Source organism: Conger conger, chromosome 15 (genome assembly GCF_963514075.1).
Source record: "Conger conger chromosome 15, fConCon1.1, whole genome shotgun sequence".
Lineage (NCBI taxonomy): Eukaryota > Metazoa > Chordata > Actinopteri > Anguilliformes > Congridae > Conger > Conger conger.
The window spans coordinates 781,911-805,466 of NC_083774.1; the positions used below are offsets into that span (position 1 = coordinate 781,911).

Below are 23,556 nucleotides of genomic sequence, written 5' to 3' on the forward strand. Positions count from 1 at the left end.
TTAACCAGACAGGAGCCGCGCTGCTCACACCATTTCACACTCTGCTGGTTTCCGCATCAAAACAAAGCTTGCGCAGGTCAAACAAGCAAGGTCGTCAACCAGCTGCACCATGCTGAGTGTGGAGCTGGCCGGAACTGGTCAATCAGCTACCAGCAGGGTTTCATAACCTAGCTTGAGCTGTTTTTCTAGAGGCCAGATAAAATTGCTGGAAATGTCATCGGTTTAGCAACGTACATCGTTTACCTGCTGCCAAAAACAAAATATTCACACAAACACGTTTTTAAAAAATCACAATTTATTCAATCTGCTTGTAATGTTACTTCACAAAGAATTTCTGACAGGAGGGGTGTGTAAGCTATTCAGGAGAGTAAGTCCTAAGAAAACAGAATTGACTTATCCAGTCCATCCATTCTTAAACAAAGTCATATCACATATAAATAGATCCAGCGTCCCTCGATCCACGTCACCTTGGTTACACTGGACACACCTGAACGTCTGTGTCTGGGGGCGGGGCTTTTATTTGCCAAATTTGCCAGATTTGCCTTTTTTGTCCTTCCCGTGTTTCTTTGTCTTCTTGTTCTGCCACTGCTCCGCCTTTTCTCCACCCAGCTTCCTCTTCCTGTCACTGTGGAGAGCAGGCTCGTCAGACACAGCACCCCCTCCAGGACTGGAGTTAAACCTGCAGACACTGCCCCCTCCAGGACTGGAGTTAAACCTGCAGACACTGCCCCCTCCAGGACTGGAGTTAAACCTGCAGACACTGCCCCCTCCAGGACTGGAGTTAAACCTGCAGACACTGCCCCCTCCAGGACTGGAGTTAAACCTGCAGACACTGCCCCCTCCAGGACTGGAGTTAAACCTGCAGACACTGCGGCCCTCCAGGACTGGAGTTAAACCTGCAGACGCTGCGGCCCTCCAGGACTGGAGTTAAACCTGCAGACACTGCGGCCCTCCAGGACTGGAGTTAAACCTGCAGACACTGCGGCCCTCCAGGACTGGAGTTAAACCTGCAGACACTGCTACCGCACAGTGACTAGAGCCTGAAAGGCCCCGAGTCTTTTTCAACTTGAGCACATTTTTGTACAACCCATAAAGTAATCCTGCCTTATATTTTCATTTCCCACATGTAGAAGTTTACATTTAATTGAATTTAATTTGCCAGGTTCAGGCCCACTTCTGGATTCTGTTTAAATCTTCCTGGATTACTTTAGTGCATCCCAAACTGTCAGGCTAAAGCGTCTAGTTTTGTATCATCTGCAAATTTAACTAAATGACTTTCAATGTCAAGATGCCTATGTCAAGGTCATTTATATAAATGAGGAAGAGCAGTGGCCCCAGCACCGATCCCTGTGGGACTCCTGGAGCCAGTTCCAAAACCATCCATCCATCCATCCATGACCTACCTAATGATCCATTTGCACAGGGGCGACATGGCTCAGGCAGTAAGAGCAGTCGTCTGGCAGTTGGAGGGTTGCCGGTTCGATCCCCCACCCGGGCTGTGTCGAAGTGTCCCTGAGCAAGACACCTAACCCCTAAATGCTCCTGACGAGCTGGTCGGCGCCTTGCATGGCAGCCAATCACCGTCAGTGTGTGAGTGTGTGTATGAATGGGTGAATAGAGAAGCATCAATTGTACAGCGCTTTGGATAAAGGCGCTATATAAATGCCAACCATTTAGATGGCTTGCTGAAGGTCTCACACCTGGGAATGACCTTTAAAAAGAGCGCAGGCTCACCTGCGCGCACCTGCCACTCACCTCTTTATGCTGACGATGGCGGAGTGGCCAGCCTTCTTCAGCACCTGATCCCACTCCTCATCATCGCCCCGGATCATGTACCTGCAGGGAGAGAAGCACCGCTCTTTAGCGCTGTCAATCTGCCATGTCACAACCACTCCGCCCACTGACCCCGCCCATAACACACAGACCCCACCCATAACACACAGACCCCACTCACAGCACACAGAGCACAGCACACAGACCCCACCCACAGAACACAGACCACGCCCACATAACACAGACCCCGCCCACAGCACACAGACCACGCCCACAACACACAGACCATGCCCACAGAACACAGACCACGCCCACAGCACACAGACCACGCCCACAGCACACAGACCATGCCCACAGAACACAGACCACGCCCACAGCACACAGACCACACCCCCAGCACACAGACCACGCCCACAACACACAGACCACGCCCACAGACCCCGCCCCTCACTGTGTCAGGTCCATCTCTTTGATCTGCTCCAGGTCCTTCTTCTGCTTCTCCTGGAACTCCCGAGCAGCCTCATCCTGCAACAGCCCAACGTGTGAGCCTCACAAATTCATTACATTACACTACATTACACTATATTACACTACACTATATTACACTACATTACACTATATTACACTACATTACACTACACTACATTACACTATATTACACTACACTACATTGCATTACATTACACTACACTACATTACACTATATTACACTACACTACACTATATTACACTACATTACACTATATTACACTACATTACACTACACTACATTACACTACACTACACTACACTACATTGCATTACATTACACTACACTACATTACACTACATTAAACTACACTACACTACATTACATTACACTACATTGCATTACATTACACTACACTACATTACACTACATTAAACTACACTACACTACATTACATTACACTACATTGCATTACATTACACTACACTACATTACACTACATTAAACTACACTACACTACATTACACTACACTACATTGCATTACATTACACTACACTACATTAAACTACACTACACTACACTACATTACATTACACTACATTGCATTACATTACACTACACTACATTACATGTGTTCATGTGTTCCCCAGCAGCCCCTGAGCGCACCAGGTCATCGCTGAGTGTTCTGGCCGTGGGCTCCATGGCGATGTCTTTGGACGCCACCATCTCAGCTTCTACTGCCTTCTCCTGAATGCTGCTGAAGAACTGCAGACACACACATCAAACACACACACACATATCACACACACACACATATACACACATACACACACACACACACACATCACACACACACATCACACACACATATATCACACACACACCACACACACATATCACATACACATATATCACACACACATATATCACACACACACACATATACACACATACACACACACACACACATCACACACACACACATCACACACATATGTAAACACATCACACACACACACATTATCTGTGTGCACATGTGTGTGCCCTGAAACGTTCCCTATGTTTCAGCTCAAGTGAATGGAATGTCAGATGTCAGTGGAACACATTTTAAATTTGCTGAACGCAGCCCGATTTGAAATGGGACTTCATGCACCAATGCGATGTTCCTGTTTTTCCATTTGACACATTGGTGCAGAACAGAAAACAGTGTGTGTGTGTGTGAGTGTGTGTGTGTGGGTATGTGTGTGTGTGTGTGTTCTCTCTCACCTGCACCACCTTGCGTATGAGGCGGTTGAAGAGGCCCATGATCTGCCCGCTGGGGAGAGAGATCTCCTTCTCCAGATCGTCCACCGTCTTATGCTGCAGACCGATTCCCAGCAGCAGAGCCTGAAGCACAGTTACAGAGTTACACACACACATTATACACACACACACACACACACACACACACACACACACACACACACACACACACACACACACACACGAGCAGACTCACACATGCACACACACACACACCATCTCTCTCTCTCTCTCTCTCTCTCACACACACACACACACACACACACACACACACACACACACACACACAAGCGGACTCACACATGCACACACACACACCATCTCTCTCTCTCACACACACACACACACACACACCCCCCCATCTCTCTCTCTCACACACACACACAGACACGAAATATACACAGACACACACCCCATCTCTCTCTCTCTCTCTCACACACACACACACACACACACAGACACAGACACAGACACAGACACACACAGACACACACAGACACACACAGACACACACACACACACACACACACACACACACACACACACACACACACACAGAGCGCTGTGAGACTCACACACTGCGCTGTGGAGAGAGAGACGGGGCCCAGCTGCTTGAGGAAGAACATTCGGGCCACGGCGGGGATCATGTCCATGACCAGGTGGTAGTCCACCATGTTCCGAGAGTACATCTCCAAGCGCTTCAGATCGTACGGGCTGAACTGGGCCGCCAGCACTGGGCGGGACAGCGCTGTGGGGGGAGATCATTACACTCTTACAGCGCTGTGGGGGGAGATCATTACACTCATACAGCGCTGTGGGGGGAGATCATTACACTCATACAGCGCTGTGGGGGGAGATCATTACACTCATACAGCGCTGTGGGGGGGGAGATCATTACACTCATACAGCGCTGTGGGGGGAGATCATTACACTCATACAGCGCTGTGGGGGGAGATCATTACACTCATACAGCGCTGTGGGGGGAGATCATTACACTCATACAGCGCTGTGGGGGAGATCATTACACTCATACAGCGCTGTGGGGGGAGATCATTACACTCATACAGCGCTGTGGGGGGAGATCATTACACTCTTACAGCGCTGTGGGGGAGATCATTACACTCATACAGCGCTGTGGGGGGAGATCATTACACTCATACAGCGCTGTGGGGGGGGAGATCATTACACTCATACAGCGCTGTGGGGGGAGATCATTACACTCATACAGCGCTGTGGGGGGGAGATCATTACACTCATACAGCGCTGTGGGGGGGGAGATCATTACACTCATACAGCGCTGTGGGGGGAGATCATTACACTCATACAGCGCTGTGGGGGAGATCATTACACTCATACAGCGCTGTGGGGGGGGAGATCATTACACTCATACAGCGCTGTGGGGGGAGATCATTACACTCATACAGCGCTGTGGGGGGAGATCATTACACTCATACAGCGCTGTGGGGGGAGATCATTACACTCATACAGCGCTGTGGGGGGAGATCATTACACTCATACAGCGCTGTGGGGGAGATCATTACACTCATACAGCGCTGTGGGGGGAGATCATTACACTCATACAGCGCTGTGGGGGGAGATCATTACACTCTTACAGCGCTGTGGGGGGAGATCATTACACTCATACAGCGCTGTGGGGGGGAGATCATTACACTCATACAGCGCTGTGGGGGGAGATCATTACACTCATACAGCGCTGTGGGGGGAGATCATTACACTCATACAGCGCTGTGGGGGGGAGATCATTACACTCTTACAGCGCTGTGGGGGGGGAGATCATTACACTCTTACAGCGCTGTGGGGGGGGGGGAGATCATTACACTCATACAGCGCTGTGGGGGGAGATCATTACACTCATACAGCGCTGTGGGGGAGAGATCATTACACTCATACAGCGCTGTGGGGGGAGATCATTACACTCATACAGCGCTGTGGGGGGGGGGAGATCATTACACTCATACAGCGCTGTGGGGGGGGGGAGATCATTACACTCATACAGCGCTGTGGGGGGGGGGGAGATCATTACACTCATACAGCGCTGTGGGGGGAGATCATTACACTCATACAGCGCTGTGGGGGGAGATCATTACACTCATACAGCGCTGTGGGGGGAGATCATTACACTCATACAGCGCTGTGGGGGGAGATCATTACACTCATACAGCGCTGTGGGGGGGAGATCATTACACTCATACAGCGCTGTGGGGGGAGATCATTACACTCATACAGCGCTGTGGGGGGGGGGGGGGAGATCATTACACTCATACAGCGCTGTGGGGGGAGATCATTACACTCATACAGCGCTGTGGGGGGGAGATCATTACACTCATACAGCGCTGTGGGGGGAGATCATTACACTCATACAGCGCTGTGGGGGGGAGATCATTACACTCATACAGCGCTGTGGGGGGAGATCATTACACTCATACAGCGCTGTGGGGGGGAGATCATTACACTCATACAGCGCTGTGGGGGGGGGGGTGTGTGTGTGTGTGTGTGTGTGTGTGTGTGTGTGGTTCTCACCCTGTGGGACGTCCTCCTTGGCTGCACGGTTCTGCAGGATGTTGAGAGCCAGGCTCGGGGGGAAATGGCGGAACTGGTAGGACAGCAGAGACAGGAAGCGCCGGCGGAAATCTGGGGGGGGGGGGGGGGGGGGCAAATAATGATTGAATTGAGATAATATTACTTAATAAAATTTTTGGTCCAATCAATTGAAATGTTTTAGTGTCAGAGAGAGCCAATAAGCACGCATACTCATAAACCAAATTCAAATTCATTCTGAGGGCAGTGGCTGCTTCCCCATGTCGTGTTCCTGAGTCTGTGCTGCTCTGCAAATGTCTACATTTTCCGGAAAAACCGCTGTCCAAACAAACTGATAGGACGCAGAGGGATGGAAGGCAGGATCTGAGTATCCCACACAGGTGGTGCTCCTCACCCTTCCAGAAGGCAGAGAGCCACTGGCCCTGCTCCTGCTCAGAGTTCAGCTCCTTCAGCATCACGCACGAGTGCTCCCCCGTCAGGTCGTTCTGAGGAATTACACCCATTTACACTCACTCTGTTAGACAAGCCTCTTTCAGATAAGCAGACATTGAGGCACTGAGACACAGAACAGCACAGGTGTCGAACTCCAGTCCTGGAGGGCCGCAGTGTCTGCTGGTTTTCGGGTTGTTCCCGGCACCTGTGGTTCATTTAAGTCTTTAATTGGCTAAGGAATCCACACCTTGTTCCCAAGGCCTTAATTGACAGCTGATTGAAAGGCAACCACAAAAACCTGCAGACACTGCGGCCCCCTGGGAGTTCAGTTTGACACCCCTGCAGAACAGGAACACAAGATATTTTTGTCATCATATCATGTTAGCTTGTTATTAAATACTCTTATACTAGCATGCAATGTAATGGATAATATGCATGTATCCTTTTTTGTAATATTGTGATGCGTGTCTGTAGATTTGTAAATGTAAAAAAAAAAAATAAAGTTTGTATTTTAAGCGTGGATGTTTCTTAGTATCTCAGAAGGTTATTAACATTCATGTATTTCTCCACTTAACATTTTGTGTCTTATTTGAATCTTTTGCCTTTTTGGGAACTAGCAATAGCTATAATGTCTGTGTGCAGAACATCAGCTACATGAACCTGGAGTAAACTCTTGGCATTGTCCCTACTCAAATAAACATTAAAAAAAAAGAATTCAGCTGCCAAACTAAAACGAGCAGCACCTCCCCTGTACAGGATCAGCAAAACAAACAACTACTCACTCACACACACTCACACACACACACACACTCACACACTCACTCACACACTCACACACTCACACACTCACACACACACACACACTCACACACACACTCACACACACACTCACACACACACTCACACACACACTCACACACACACACACACTCACACACTCACACACTCACACACTCACACACTCACACACTCACACACTCACACACACACTCACACACTCACACACTCACACACTCACACACTCACACACTCACACACTCACACACTCACACACACACACACACACACACTCACACACACACTCACACACACACTCACACACACACTCACACACACACTCACACACACACTCACACACACACACACACTCACACACTCACACACTCACACACTCACACACTCACACACTCACACACTCACACACACACTCACACACTCACACACTCACACACTCACACACTCACACACTCACACACTCACACACACACTCACTCACACACACTCACTCACTCACACACACACTCACACACACACACACTCACACACACACACTCACTCACTCACACACACACTCACTCACTCACACACACACACACTCTCATTTACATTGACATTTTTGTCATTTAGCAGACGCTTTTAATCCAAAGCGATTTACAAGTGCATAGGTTCTTCCACAAGTTAAAGCATCACACACTCTCACACTCACTCACACTCTCATTCTCACACACTCTCAGAGGTGTGTCAGCAGGACTTACGGGAGTCTGTCTCATATAAACAGGAACAAAACCGCCTCGCTTCCAAAACCTGGAACAGGACAAGAGGGGGGGGGCTCAGATTCGTCCCAGATTCGATTTTATTAATTCACCCGATTTAACCAGAGCGTCACTGATGTAAAACATATTAACTCACCCCTGATTTAAACAGGGAGTCTCACTGATGTAAAACGTATTAACTCACCCCTGATTTAAACAGGGAGTCTCACTGATGTAAAATGCAAACATGACCTCAGATTTTATTAAACACAACAGCAGGGAGACAGAGGGGAGGAGCCGGTGGGCGGGGCTCACTTCAGCAGCTGTGATGTCATCCCGTAGGACACGCCCAGGTAGTCCAGCCTCTCGGCCGGGCGCTCGCTCAGCTTCAGCAGCAGGGGGGGGAGGTCCTTCCTGGGGGAGACCACCTCCTCCAGCAGGTCTACAGCCTGAGTGACAGGGCAGGCAGCCAACCCCGCGTCATTACACTGCAGACTCATTCATCTTCATATTAATATGGAAATGTGGGGTCATTGGTGTGGCTGGGAGGGGCTGGGAGGGGTGGGTGTGTAGAGAGGGTGTGTAGAGTGGGTGTGTAGAGAGGGTGTGTAGAGAGGGTGTGTAGGCTGGGTGTGTAGAGAGGGTGTGTAGGCTGGGTGTGTAGGCTGGGTGTGTAGAGAGGGTGTGTAGGCTGGGTGAGTGCTCACCTCGCTGCAGACGGGGGTGATGTTGTGTGTAGGCGCCTCAGACTCCTCCAGGCAGGGGAACTGGCCCTCATAGTACAGCTGCAGCAGCTGCAGGGTCCGGGAGCCATAGCCCATCTGCACCACAGACACAACGTCAGTGTGTGTGTGTGTGTGTGTGTGTGTGTGTGTGAGTGTGTGAGTGTGTGACTGAGTGCGAGTGCGTGTGTGTCTGTGTGTGAGAGAGAGAGTGTGTGAGTGTGTGAGCGAGTGTGAGTGAGTGTGTGTGAGTGCATGTGTGTGTGAGCGAGTGCAAGTGCGAGTGAGTGTGTGTGTGTGTGTGTGAGTGTGAGATTGAGTGAGTGTGTGTGTGTGTGTGAGTGCGTGTGCATGTGTGTGTGTGTGAGTGTGAGATTGAGTGTGTGTGTGTGTGTGTGTGAGTGCGTGTGCATGTGTGTGTGTGTGAGTGTGAGATTGAGTGTGTGTGTGTGTGTGAGTGCGTGTGCATGTGTGTGTGTGTGAGTGTGAGATCGAGTGAGTGTGTGTGTGAGTGTGAGATCGAGTGAGTGTGTGTGCGAGTGCGTGTGTGTGTGTGAGCGAGTGCAAGTGTGAGTGAGTGTGTGTGTGTGTGAGTGTGAGATTGAGTGTGTGTGTGTGTGTGTGTGTGAGTGCGTGTGCATGTGTGTGTGAGTGTGAGATCGAGTGAGTGTGTGTGCGAGTGCGTGTGTGTGTGTGTGCGTGTGAGAGTGTGTGTGTGTGAGTGCGTGTGCATGTGTGTGTATGTGAGTGTGAGATCGAGTGAGTGTGTGTGCATGTGTGTGTATGTGAGTGTGAGTGTTCATGGGGGGGGTCTCACCCCCTGATAGTCGGGGTTCACAGCGATGCGAACCACCCTCCCTCCTGAGAGGCTGCCGAACTCGGGGTCCTGGAACTGTGGAGAGAACAGAAGCTGGGTGACCCCAAAACACCACAGACTACAGGCACCTGTGCCACCAACCGCCAGGTATCTGTGCGCCCGTTTAACCAGCTCACTTCCCATCAACACCGGCACGGAATGAGACTGGCCCCGCCTGCTCTGAGGGGGGGGGGGGGGGGGGGGGCGTACCTGCTCTGAGGGGGCGTACCTGCTCTGAGGGGGGGGGGGGGGGGCGTACCTGCTCTGAGGGGGGGGGGGGGGGGCGTACCTGCTCTGAGACGGTCCAGGGGATGAGGTCTCCGGAGGCCTTCTTGCCGCGGGACAGGCTGTTCAGGATGGACTGGCGCGAGATCGCCCCCTCCAGGCACACCTGAGGACGGAAGAACGGGAGGAGGGTGTGAGAACCAAGGCTGCTGCACAAATATACACACACACACTCACACCTGCACCCTCTCAAATACACACACACTCACACTCACACACACACACACACACACACACACACACACACACACACACACCTGCACGTGCACCCTCCCAAATATACACACACACCTGCACCCCTCTCAAATATACACACAAACACTCACACCTGCACCCTCTCAAATACACACACACTCACACACACACACACACACACACCTGGACGTGCACCCTCCCAAATATACACACACACCTGCACCCTCTCAAATACACACACACTCACACACACACACACACACCTGGACGTGCACCCTCCCAAATATACACACACACCTGCACCCCTCTCAAATATACACACAAACACAATCACACGCACACACACACCTGCACCCTCTCAAATATACACACACTCACACACACACCTGCACCCTCTCAAATATACACACACACACCTGCACCCTCTCAAATATACACACACTCACACACACACACCTGCACCCTCTCAAACATACACACACACACCTGCACCCTCTCAAATATACACACACTCACACACACACACCTGCACCCTCTCAAACATACACACACACACCTGCACCCTCTCAAATATACACACACTCACACAAACACACCTGCACCCTCTCAAATATACACACATACCTGCACCTTCCTAAATATACACACTCAGTGCTCACTTTGTTAGGTAGACCGGTATACATGCTTGTTAGTGCAAATATCTAATCAGCCAATCATGTGGCAGCAACTAAACAAATAAAAGCATGCCGATATGGTCAAGAGGTTAAGCTGTTTTTCAGACCAAATGTCAGAATGGGGAAGAAATGTGAGCCAAGTGACTTTGTCCATGGAATGATTGTTTGTGCCAGACAGGGTGGATTGAGTATCCTGGGATTTTAATGCACACTAGTCTCTAGAGTTTGCAGAGAATGGTGTGAAAAACAAAAAGACAGACAGAAACACCTTCGTAATGAGAGAGGTCAGAGGAGAGGGGCCAGACTGGTCAAAGCCGACAGGAAGATGACAGCAAATAAGCGCACATTACTACGGTGGTAAGCAGAAGAGCATCATAACTAAGTGCATAGGCTACAGCAGTAGAAGTCTAAAACAAAAAGTAATAAATACCTAATAAAGTGCTCACTGAGTGCATGAAGCCCTTGAGCAAGGCCCTTATAGCCACATTGCTCCAGGGGATTGGCCCCTGGTTAGCGTGGCAAGGCACTTCTAGAATAAAAGCTGACTGACAGTGATGTAACGCAGAGGCCAGACACATCTGGGACCAGGCCTCACCTGAACCACCGCCAGGACCTCTGGCAGGGAATTCTGGGTCGGCGGGACGGGGGGCAGCAGGCAGAAGAGGTGATGGGCGGGGGCGTCCGAGAGCAGCTGGAGGTCGTTCGGGGAGTTCTAAACCCGGAAAGAGAGAAAATTCAGCAAAAACATCCACATCCAGGTCATCTTCTCTGCATTCAAAGGCCCGAGTTTGTTTATTTTTATGCTCATGTGAAAGGACAACTCTAGAGACCCAAGTGGTCATAACCTCACAGCACTATGAGCCTGACCAGGCCATCTTAACCAATGACGTCACAAAATGGCGGTCAGAACTTGGCAGGAAGCAATGGGACTGCGGGGAGCACCCACCTTGTAGTGCGAGGCGACGTACAGAGCCATGAGGCGCTGCAGAAAGGCCTCGGACGCTTTGTGGTAGCAGAACAGCGTGTCCCTGTTCACATAGTACCTCCAGCAGGGGTCAAGGACACAACCATGACAAGAACTGCACACTTAGGCTGCGTCTGAACTGGCTCACCACTCACCAATTCCTAATCCCCATCTTGTGAATGTCCATATATTGCGCTAAAAGGCACATAACGTTGGTGGTTCAAGCCCTGGTGTAGCCACGGTAAGATCTGTCCAGCTCTTGGGCTGTTAACCCCACACTGCAGAAGTGGTGTCATCATCACCTGTTTATCGCACCCTAAATTGTGTGTAAAAGCTGGACACTCGATGGCTGACGGCTAAAATACTCCACTATTTCATGAATAGGAAACCAGAGACAGCCTTAGATGCATAGTGTACAAACAAATGCATCTAGAACAGGAAGAAGAGGAGGACAAAGAGGAAGAAGAGGAGGAAGAGGAGGAAGAAGAGGAGGAGGGTAAAGGAGGAGGAGGAGGAGGATGAAGAGGAGGAGCAGGGGAGGAGGAACGGGGAGGAGGAGGAGGAGGATGAAGAGGAGGAGCAGGGGAGGAGGAACGGGGAGGAGGAGGAGGAGGAGGAGGATGAAGAGGAGGAGCAGGGGAGGAGGAACGGGGAGGAGGAGGAGGAGGAGGAGGATACAGCTCGCAGCTCTGGGGCAGCGGGCAGCCGGACACGATGCGGGGCACGCTCAGGCAGTCCAGACAGAGCAGCTGGTTCAGCCACAGCTCCACCGCGTCCCCGGGGGCGTAGCGGATGGACTCCTGCAGCGTCACCTCCTGCAGCGTCCGGGCTGGGGGGAGAGGGGGGTCAGAGCGCCACACAGAGGCCACACAGAGCGACTGCAGCCCCGAGAGACAACAACACACTCACAGCCCCACATACAGGGGGACTGCAGCCCCGAGAGACAATAACACACTCGCAGCCCCGAGAGACAATAACACACTCACAGCCCCTAGAGACAATAACACACTCACAGCCCCTAGAGACAATAACACACTCACAGCCCCTAGAGACAATAACACACTCACAGCCCCTAGAGACAATAACACACTCACAGCCCCTAGAGACAATAACACACTCACAGCCCCTAGAGACAAGAACACACTCACAGCCCCTAGAGACAATAACACACTCACAGCCCCTAGAGACAAGAACACACTCACAGCCCCTAGAGACAATAACACACTCACAGCCCCTAGAGACAATAACACACTCACAGCCCCTAGAGACAATAACACACTCACAGCCCCTAGAGACAATAACACACTCACAGCCCCTAGAGACAATAACACACTCACAGCCCCTAGAGACAACAACACACTCACAGCCCCTAGAGACAACACACTCACAGCCCCTAGAGACAATAACACACTCACAGCCCCGAGAGACAAGAACACACTCACAGCCCCTAGAGACAAGAACACACTCACAGCCCCTAGAGACAATAACACACTCACAGCCCCTAGAGACAAGAACACACTCACAGCCCCTAGAGACAATAACACACTCACAGCCCCGAGAGACAATAACACACTCACAGCCCCTAGAGACAATAACACACTCACAGCCCCTAGAGACAATAACACACTCGCAGCCCCGAGAGACAATAACACACTCACAGCCCCTAGAGACAATAACACACTCACAGCCCCGAGAGACAATAACACACTCACAGCCCCTAGAGACAATAACACACTCACAGCCCCTAGAGACAACAACACACTCACAGCCCCTAGAGACAATAACACACTCACAGCCCCTAGAGACAATAACACACTCACAGCCCCTAGAGACAATAACACACTCGCAGCCCCGAGAGACAATAACACACTCACAGCCCCTAGAGACAAGAACACACTCACAGCCCCTAGAGACAACAACACACTCACAGCCCCTAGAGACAACACACTCACAGCCCCGAGAGACAACAACACACTCGCAGCCCCGAGAGACAACAACACACTCGCAGCCCCGAGAGACAATAACACACTCACAGCCCCGAGAGACAATAACACACTCACAGCCCCTAGAGACAAGAACACACTCACAGCCCCGAGAGACAATAACACACTCGCAGCCCCGAGAGACAATAACACACTCACAGCCCCTAGAGACAATAACACACTCACAGCCCCTAGAGACAAGAACACACTCACAGCCCCGAGAGACAATAACACACTCGCAGCCCCGAGAGACAATAACACACTCACAGCCCCTAGAGACAATAACACACTCACAGCCCCTAGAGACAAGAACACACTCACAGCCCCGAGAGACAATAACACACTCGCAGCCCCGAGAGACAATAACACACTCACAGCCCCTAGAGACAAGAACACACTCACAGCCCCTAGAGACAATAACACACTCACAGCCCCTAGAGACAAGAACACACTCACAGCCCCGAGAGACAATAACACACTCGCAGCCCCGAGAGACAATAACACACTCGCAGCCCCGAGAGACAATAACACACTCACAGCCCCTAGAGACAAGAACACACTCGCAGCCCCGAGAGACAATAACACACTCACAGCCCCTAGAGACAATAACACACTCACAGCCCCTAGAGACAAGAACACACTCACAGCCCCGAGAGACAATAACACACTCGCAGCCCCGAGAGACAATAACACACTCACAGCCCCTAGAGACAAGAACACACTCACAGCCCCTAGAGACAATAACACACTCACAGCCCCTAGAGACAAGAACACACTCACAGCCCCGAGAGACAATAACACACTCGCAGCCCCGAGAGACAATAACACACTCACAGCCCCTAGAGACAAGAACACACTCGCAGCCCCGAGAGACAATAACACACTCACAGCCCCTAGAGACAACAACACACTCACAGCCCCTAGAGACAACACACCCACAGCCCCTAGAGACAACAACACACTCACAGCCCCTAGAGACAATAACACACTCACAGCCCCTAGAGACAACAACACACTCACAGCCCCGAGAGACAACAACACACTCACAGCCCCTAGAGACAATAACACACTCACAGCCCCTAGAGACAATAACACACGGTGGAAGGGTTGGTGGGGCGCGGGGTACCTGCGGCCAGCCGGACGGAGGTGCTGCTGGTGTTCTCCGCTGAGACGCTCTGCTGGCTGTCTGCACTCTGCTGCCGGAGCTGCTGGATGAGCTTGAGGGAGAGAGAGCGCCCCGTCCCCTCGTACCTGAGGGAGAGGAGAACCATCAGACACTCGCACTGAGGAGCTGTCACTCACACTGACCACCTGTCACTCACACTGAGGAGCTGTCACTCGCACTGACCACCTGTCACTCACACTGAGGAGCTGTCACTCGCACTGACCACCTGTCACTCACACTGAGGAGCTGTCACTCACACTGACCACCTGTCACTCACACTGACCACCTGTCACTCACACTGAGGAGCTGTCACTCACACTGACCACCTGTCACTCACACTGAGGAGCTGTCACTCACACTGACCACCTGTCACTCACACTGAGGAGCTGTCACTCACACTGACCACCTGTCACTCACACTGAGGAGCTGTCACTCGCACTGACCACCTGTCACTCGCACTGACCACCTGTCACTCGCACTGACCACCTGTCACTCGCACTGAGGAGCTGTCACTCACACTGACCACCTGTCACTCACACTGAGGAGCTGTCACTCACACTGACCACCTGTCACTCACACTGAGGAGCTGTCACTCACACTGACCACCTGTCACTCACACTGACCACCTGTCACTCACACTGAGGAGCTGTCACTCACACTGAGGAGCTATCACTCACACTGAGGAGCTGTCACTCACACTGACCACCTGTCACTCGCACTGACCACCTGTCACTCACAGAGGGCTCTGCTCACTCACCCGTTGATGGTGGAGGACAGGAACACCAGGTAAGGTCCCAGAAGCCTCTTCACCAGCGGCAGTGGGATGGCGGCTGCCTCGTCGATGGCCAGCAGCTCGGCCTGCCCCAGCTTCACCGCGTCCGTGGGGTGGATGTACTGGGGTCAAAGGTCACAGTTGGGTCAAAGGTCACAGTTGCCAGACACCCCGGTCAGGGAACCACACCCCAACACTGCCCCATATACTCCCAGCCGCAGAGTATCAATAATAATGAAAATAACAATATGGTAAATGGTTGGCATTTATATAGTGCCTTTATCCAAAGCGCTGTACAATTGATGCTTCTCATTCACCCATTCATACACACACTCACACACCAACGGTAATTGGCTGCCATGCAAGGCACCAACCAGCTCGTCAGGAGCATTTAGGGGTTAGGTGTCTTGCTCAGGGACACTTCGACACAGCCCAGGCGGGGGATCGAACCGGCAACCCTCTGACTGCCAGACGACTGCTCTTACTGCCTGAGCTATGTCGCCCCCAATAATCGCCCCATCGCTCCATCGCCCCAATAGCAACAATAACCACAACAACATAACACTTAAACTATGCTTCCCCCATTGCTCAATACATCCATGTGCAATAATAATAATCATAAATCAGAATCAGAATAATGAAATCTCTGAAACGGAAGCCTGAACGTGGAAACGTGCTGCTGCCATGGGAAGCACAGGTGGCGGGGTTTGTGCGTTACCTGGATGGTCTGCCGATGCTCTTTGAAGATGTTCACTCTCACCACAGCCTTGTTAAAGTCAGGATTCAGCGACTGGATGATCTCATAGTCCAGGTGCTCCTGTTACATAATCATAATAATCATAATCATAATAATAATAATAATAATAATAATAATAAGCTTTATTTATAAAGAGCCTTTCAGACATGAAATGTAGCTGAAAGTGCTTTAGATTCAGGCAATTACAACGAATTATAAAGACAAGACACTGCAGATAAAAGGCAAACCACACACTGACACACAAACACTCACGCACAAACACGCACTGACACTCACACACACTGACACACTCACTGATTCACTGACACACATGCACTCAGGGACACACGCAGTGACATATGCACTCTCTCACACTCTCACGCACCTGGTACTGAAGGGCGTCGAAGCCTTTGAAGATGAACTCAAACAGGGTGTGCAGGTTGTCAGGACTCGGAGACGTCACAAAGATGTTGGAGTATCTGAGGAAGGGAGGAGAGAAGTGTTCACTGTGACACTCCTCATGAGCCATGACTTCAACGCGTAAACCTGTATGAATGCGTGATATCAAATCGTTTCCAGGACTACCTCTGCAAGGAAAAAACACTACTTCAGGATGAAACTATTTTCCAGGACTTTGAAGGACATCGTCATGGCACAGAAAATGACAAGGGGAGGAGCTTACCCAAACGCCACAGCCCCAGCGATAGCCAATCCCAGGGCGGCGGACTTGCCCCGCCCCCGGGCGGCCGTGAGGGCCACGGTGCTGCGGAGCGTCTTCTCTGAGACGGCCTCGATGAACTTCAGCACAGCCCGCGCCTGGAGCGGAGAGAGAGGCACAGTCACCGGGAGAGAGGCAGCACAGGCACACAGTCACCCAGGAGGGAGGCAGCACAGGCACACAGTCACCCAGGAGGGAGGCAGCACAGTCACCGGGAGAGAGGCAGCACAGGCACCCAGGAGAGAGGCAGCACAGTCACCCAGGAGAGAGGCAGCACAGGCACACAGGAGAGAGGCAGCACAGGCACACAGGAGAGAGGCAGCACAGTCACCCAGGAGAGGCAGCACAGGCACACAGGAGAGAGGCAGCACAGGCACACAGGAGAGAGGCAGCACAGTCACCCAGGAGAGGCAGCACAGTCACACAGGAGAGACAGCACAGGCACACAGGAGAGAGGCAGCACAGGCACACAGGAGAGAGGCAGCACAGGCACACAGGAGAGAGGCAGCACAGGCACACAGGAGAGAGGCAGCACAGTCACCCAGGAGAGGCAGCACAGGCACACAGGAGAGAGGCAGCACAGGCACACAGGAGAGAGGCAGCACAGTCACCCAGGAGAGGCAGCACAGTCACACAGTCACCCAGGAGAGGCAGCACAGTCACACAGTCACCCAGGAGAGAGGCAGCACAGTCACCGGGAGAGAGGCAGCACAGGCACCCAGGAGAGAGGCAGCACAGTCACACAGGAGAGAGGCAGCACAGTCACACAGGAGAGAGGCAGCACAGTCACCCAGGAGAGAGGCAGCACAGGCACACAGTCACCCAGGAGAGAGGCAGCACAGTCACACAGGAGAGAGGCAGCACAGTCACCCAGGAGAGAGGCAGCACAGTCACCAGGAGAGAGGCAGCACAGGCACACAGGAGAGAGGCAGCACAGGCACACAGTCACCCAGGAGAGAGGCAGCACAGTCACCCAGGAGAGAGGCAGAACAGGCACACAGTCACCCAGGAGAGAGGCAGCACAGGCACACAGTCACCCAGGAGAGAGGCAGCACAGGCACACAGGAGAGAGGCAGCACAGTCACACAGTCACACAGGAGAGAGGCAGCACAGGCACAGTCAGCCAGGAGAGGCTGTAGTGCTGTAGTACAGTAACACAGGTGTGTAAAAGGTGTGTTTCAGCACAGGTACAGGACCAGTGGACGTGCTGCAGCAGTGGACCTGACCTGGTCCAGAGTCCTGCAGCTGTCCACCAACACGCCCACGGGCTGCGTGTCACGCAGGGAGTCCTTCAGCTCCTTCAGCTCCAGGTCCCGCGGAGACGAGCTGTCCTCCTGTCCTCACAAAGACAATCTGCTCAGAGAAAGCCTGCGAGCGTCCCCACAAAGACACACATCGGCACTGAGCACACTACACAGAGAACAGCAGCTCACCGTGACCCCACAAAGACACACATTGGCACTGAGCACACTACACAGAGAACAGCAGCTCACTGTGACCCCACAAAGACACACATCGGCACTGAGCACACTACACAGAGAACAGCAGCTCACTGTGACCCCACAAAGACACACATCTGCACTGAGCACACTACACAGAGAAAAGCAGAGTTGTCGTCGTACGTCGTCGTGCCAGAAATGAAACCCAGTTCTACACAACAGAGGACCAGGCCACGCCTGCGCCTCGCCTGGAGCCCGCAGCCCATCTGTCTTTGGGGGCGTGGCTTACCTGGGTCTTGGGCGGGACGGGCCTGATGTTGGCGATGTGGCTGGAGACGGGCAGGACGTTGAGCTGGTCGTCAATGACGACACAGGCTTGGCAGGAGGACAAGGACAGAATGAACCTGGAGATCACACACAGTGGCTGTCAAGGAAACGGCAGTCCATGGGGAGCGTCTCACACACGCACACAAACACTCTCTCTCTCTAGCTCTCTCTCTCACACACACACACACACACACACACACACACAAATGCTATCCGGCAGTCTGTAGAAGCCAGGTACCAGGTACACCCATGCTCAGCCCCCTCCGTCCAGAACCATCGGGAAAACACCCACCTCTCATTGAATCTCCCGACAACATCCTGGTGCGCTTCTGTCCGATACCGCGAGTGAACGTCCTGCAAAGACAGGGGCCGGTGTGATTCCCACACAGAAAAACACAAACCTGAACACTGAAACATTCCAGCGCCAGCGTGCGGACCATACCATCGTCATTGTGTACAGCTGCTTGAGTGAGTTCATGGTTCTCAGCAATATGACCACGATCCCCCCTCCTTCTACAGTCTCGATGGTGCGTGCCAGCAGGTTAGGAGTCAGAGCTTCAAAGTCCTTTTGGAAGATTGACGACAGAAGAACAATCATGGGTTAAAAACCAGGGAAAGCGGCGTGTCAAAGTGGGCTGTGTGACGTGTGAGGGAGAGGCCCACCTGCAGGATGCACATGCCGTAGGTGTTCCCCAGGATCTTGTGCGTCTCGTTGTAGTAGCAGTAGCGGATGTTGGTGGCGGCGATGAACAGCTCGAATGGGTCGTCCTGCTTCAGGTTCAGGGTGCCCGTTTTAATCTTCTTCTGCAGCTGCCGCATCCGCTTCTTACGGTGACTTCAGCATTTGGAGAAACACCTCACGTCATTAACACTCCCGTCATTAACGCTCCCGTCATTAACGCTCCCGTCATTATCACTCACGTCATTAACGTATTAACGCAATTTTAACGCATTAACGCAATTTTAACGCATTAATGCAGTTTAAATTGTACTTCCCTCTAGGGTCTTTCAGCGAACTTATCCCTGGTTATGGGTATGCACTTTGTTGTACGTCGCTCTGGATAAGAGCGTCTGCCAAATGCCAATAATGTAATGTAATGTAATGTAACGCTCACGGCATTAACGCTCATGGCATTAACGCTCACGTCATTAACACTCCCGTCATTAACACTCACGGCATTAACACTAATGTCATTAACGCTCACGGCATTAACACTCACGTCATTAACACTAACCGCTGCCTGTGTGAACACCTTTCCAAACAATGCAAACTCAGGCTCATTCCCGCAGTGAACATACATCTGACAGGCACCGCAGGAGCACTGCACACCCCACACACACACACACACACACACACACACACACACACACGCACACACACCCCACACACACACACACACACACCCCCCACACACACACACACCCCACACACACGCACACACCCCACACACACGCACACACACCCCACACACACACACACACACCCACACACACACCCCCCACACACACACACACACACACCCCACACACACGCACACACCCCACACACACGCACGCACACACGCACGCACGCGCCCCGCACATGAGACAGCTGGAGCCCACCTGCTGAAGCCCAGCTCCTTCTTGTAGCACCAGAGGACGGAGGGTCGGGCTCGGACTGTGGCTTTGGAGAGCATGTGATGCAGAATGACCACCTGACACAGAGAGGGGGGGCATTAGTTGTATAGCTGATGCTTAGATCCAAAGAAACTTACAGTTAGACTACGCAGGAGCCAATCCCCCCTGAAGCAATGCTGGGTTAAGGGCCTGGCTCAAGTGCCCAACATCAACACGGATCTCATCGGCTCTTATCTTAGCCACTGGGCTACAGGCTGCAGGGAGGGGGGCAGCCAACCCTGCCTATTTTGCCAAAATGCCCGAGTTTGTAATGTCACAGCAGCTAAAGTGCCTCTTTGGTGCGACAGTAGGGCTATAGATGTACTCAGAGTTGGATGATCCGCTGCCTTGCCGTGTACCACGTTGGCCCGTGCATCAGCCAAGCAAGCAGCCTAGAACGACTCTTGCTTGAAGTGTGTGTGTGTGTGTGTGTGTGTGTGTGTGTGTGTGTGTGTGTGTCTGTGAGACCTAATGCGCACACACACTCGCTACCCCGTCCCCAACCCCAACCCAGGTGGGGCCCACATTGGTGCAGAGCGAAGGTGCCCTTTTCATTTTTCACCACTATGAGTCTGTGCACACCAGCAACACATAAGCGCTTAAACGGGACGCCAAGAGGACTCAAACTTCACCTGGTCTCTGCCTTGATCGCCGACCACCACGAACAAGGTTCGGTGGTGTTGCGCCACTCCATTCTCGATCTGCACGCGGATCCGATTATCCACCTTCTTCCGAAATGCTGACATAGTCCTGACCAGAGAACTGCTGCCAAGTGGACACGATACAGACATGTTAACAGAAGGCAGATCTGTAACAACAACACCAAACAAGCCAGCTTCCTAGCTTGTGCACCGAAACATCACGCACGAAACGACACGAATGCGAGAGTGATAGTTATCCACCTATCGATCTAAACGGCAGGCTAAAAGATGCGCTGGCAAGTAACATGCCTCATGTTGTCAATATCATCATATCTCGGAACCGCTCGCTGTTAACGCTCATTTCTGCATGCAGCATTAACCAGTACGCACTGTCGTGTACTTCATCAAACGTACCTCACTTTGCCATTCACTAAACACGGCGATGTTGTTGAAAATCTTTTAGGAATGTAAATGTATGATCCTGTTCCAAAATTACAGCTCAAACGTCCAGCTCTTTCCCAGGCTCACGTGGAGAAACATCACTCGTCGGACCCAACGCGATGAAAGACCCGTAAAGGCGTCCACTGCGATTGCCTGACAAAAAACAAGGTGACGTTGGTAAACTCCTATGGGAGAACTGCGGAGAGGGGTCTGGCGGCGGTCTGAGGACACCTCCATATCCTCCTCACATCCTCCAACACCTCCCTCCGCACTTATAGCCGTCAGTAACGTTAGTTAAATACTGCTATCAGTATTTAACTAACGTTAAACGGTAACATGGTAACGGTAATTCAGACAGTGGCTGCCCCTGATGCAGTATCAAATTAGCTAAGTTCATTGCAATAACTGAAATGCATGATGAAGACTCGTTATATCGCCTCGTTACATGAACACTCAGCTAGCTAAGTAGTTTGGTGTTTGTTCCTGTCATAGACATATATGGTTCCTGTCCTACAGAAGATAGAAGTTTCCAATGTTTGAATCATGGCAGTACAGTAGGCTATTTTACGTTAGCAAATGTTGCTAGCCTATCAGCATCAGTATGATCACCGGTATAAATTCATATGCTGGTTACCGCCGATACAATATCAACTTGGAATTGCAAGAGCATTTGTTTTTATATCGAATATGATAGTTACATAAATATTAAGCAGTTTGGTGTTGATTCCTATTCTACAGACACGGGTGTGAATGCAGTGAATATACTTTTATCAGGTCAGAGCTAATGTTGCGAATTAGATTGCCAATATGCATTGTTCTGTATGTACTAGCATTAATAAACTTTGGGCGCTTAATTAATACACTGTTGTCCTTCATATGACAATAATTGCAGCTTAAACAATGAAACGGTCAAATAATGAAGTTGAGCGCTGCATTTTTCTCTGTCGTTCCGTTACCGACGTCATCACTGTGCGATGTTGATGGCACCCCCTCTCATTCATTTAGCCTCAGTCCGCCACCAGATTCGGTTAGAGAAACTGCGAGCTAATTGAAACTGAAAAAGCTTTAACTAAGGGTATACTACACAGTACATATTCCTTGGGGCAGTTTGCGCTGGATGTTCTACAACACATAGGCCTACATTCAAAATATATACCTGCTAAAGGTAACGAGTTTAGAGTATATAATATCGTGATGGGGTGATGTTATAATCCAGCAGCGACTGTTTGGAATTTATATTTACCTAGTTTCTGTTGCTAAAGCAGAATTTGCAATTCACACGAAAGATACAAAGCAGAAAATTATAAAAGGTTTTTGAAGAAACGAGTCTCGAGTGTTACGGTCAGAGAATATTCTGGCAATTTGCTAGGATCGGCTAAAAAGAATGCGGAATGTTCAAACCGGGTTTGGGAGGAGTGTCCAAAACAATAAACGAGGTTCATCTGATTGCTCTCAGACTCAGCTAGTGTATCCTCGTTCTAGCACAGAAGATGCACACTTGCTTAATACCGCCACAAAATAACTGCCAATCACAAGAGCTGCCATCGGCCATATGAGTTTGAAACTCGTACTCCCCGCCCGCTCTAGGACATTCCTCCCCCATTCAATACCAATTAAGACCCCCCACCCCCCAAACACTGTCCGTATTCTGCATGTCCTCCTGGGTCGCTACAATATGTTTTTAAAGGTAGCACGTGTTTTGTGCTATTACAACTGTCCTCGTTTACGCAATTCATTAATTCAAGCTGCTCAACTATTTTTGTGTTGGGACATTGCTGTCGTAAAGCTATTTGCGGAAATTAGTGGAGGGTGTGGTGGGGCGTTGCTTCAGCCGGATTCATTCCGAATTTCGGTTTATGGCTCAAAGACAAGATTATTATACAAAAACATTTAATTGTTCTTTACACCACAAGAT

General features: G+C 51.1%; 1 protein-coding gene across 2 annotated transcripts; it reads right to left on the minus strand.

The window, feature by feature from the left end:
• Positions 1–277: 277 nt before the first annotated feature.
• On the minus strand, positions 278–23,013 carry nat10 (N-acetyltransferase 10). 2 transcript variants are annotated; one of them, XM_061222603.1, is made up of 30 exons: positions 22,885–23,013; positions 21,615–21,794; positions 21,192–21,321; positions 20,506–20,597; positions 19,567–19,738; positions 19,346–19,468; positions 19,196–19,257; positions 18,866–18,980; positions 18,364–18,471; positions 17,102–17,235; positions 16,805–16,898; positions 16,402–16,500; positions 15,669–15,805; positions 14,873–14,997; positions 12,443–12,593; positions 11,747–11,843; positions 11,396–11,512; positions 9,936–10,037; positions 9,608–9,682; positions 8,776–8,889; positions 8,384–8,517; positions 8,072–8,120; positions 6,499–6,589; positions 6,087–6,197; positions 4,121–4,293; positions 3,510–3,629; positions 2,910–3,008; positions 2,225–2,298; positions 1,756–1,836; positions 278–625 (listed from the first exon to the last, which is right to left on the minus strand). In XM_061222603.1, exons 3-30 carry the CDS (start codon positions 21,303–21,305, stop codon positions 517–519), a joined length of 3,072 nt encoding a protein of 1,023 aa, XP_061078587.1. In that variant the 5' UTR covers positions 21,306–21,321; positions 21,615–21,794; positions 22,885–23,013; the 3' UTR covers positions 278–516. The 2 variants fall into 2 exon arrangements, with proteins under 2 accessions (XP_061078587.1, XP_061078586.1); XM_061222602.1 differs by having other exon boundaries at positions 21,192–21,324.
• Between the last annotated feature and the right edge of the window lie 543 nt (positions 23,014–23,556).

Coding starts and splice junctions, on each gene's coding strand:
- nat10 (XM_061222603.1), bottom strand. CDS start 21,305: ATGTCAGCATTTCGGAAGAAGGTGGATAATCGGATCCGCGTGCAGATC. Junction 16,899..17,101: donor GCTGGGGCTGTGGCGTTTGG/GTAAGCTCCTCC, acceptor TCCCTTCCTCAG/ATACTCCAACATCTTTGTGA. Junction 626..1,755: donor GCCATCGTCAGCATAAAGAG/GTGAGTGGCAGG, acceptor TGCTCTCCACAG/TGACAGGAAGAGGAAGCTGG.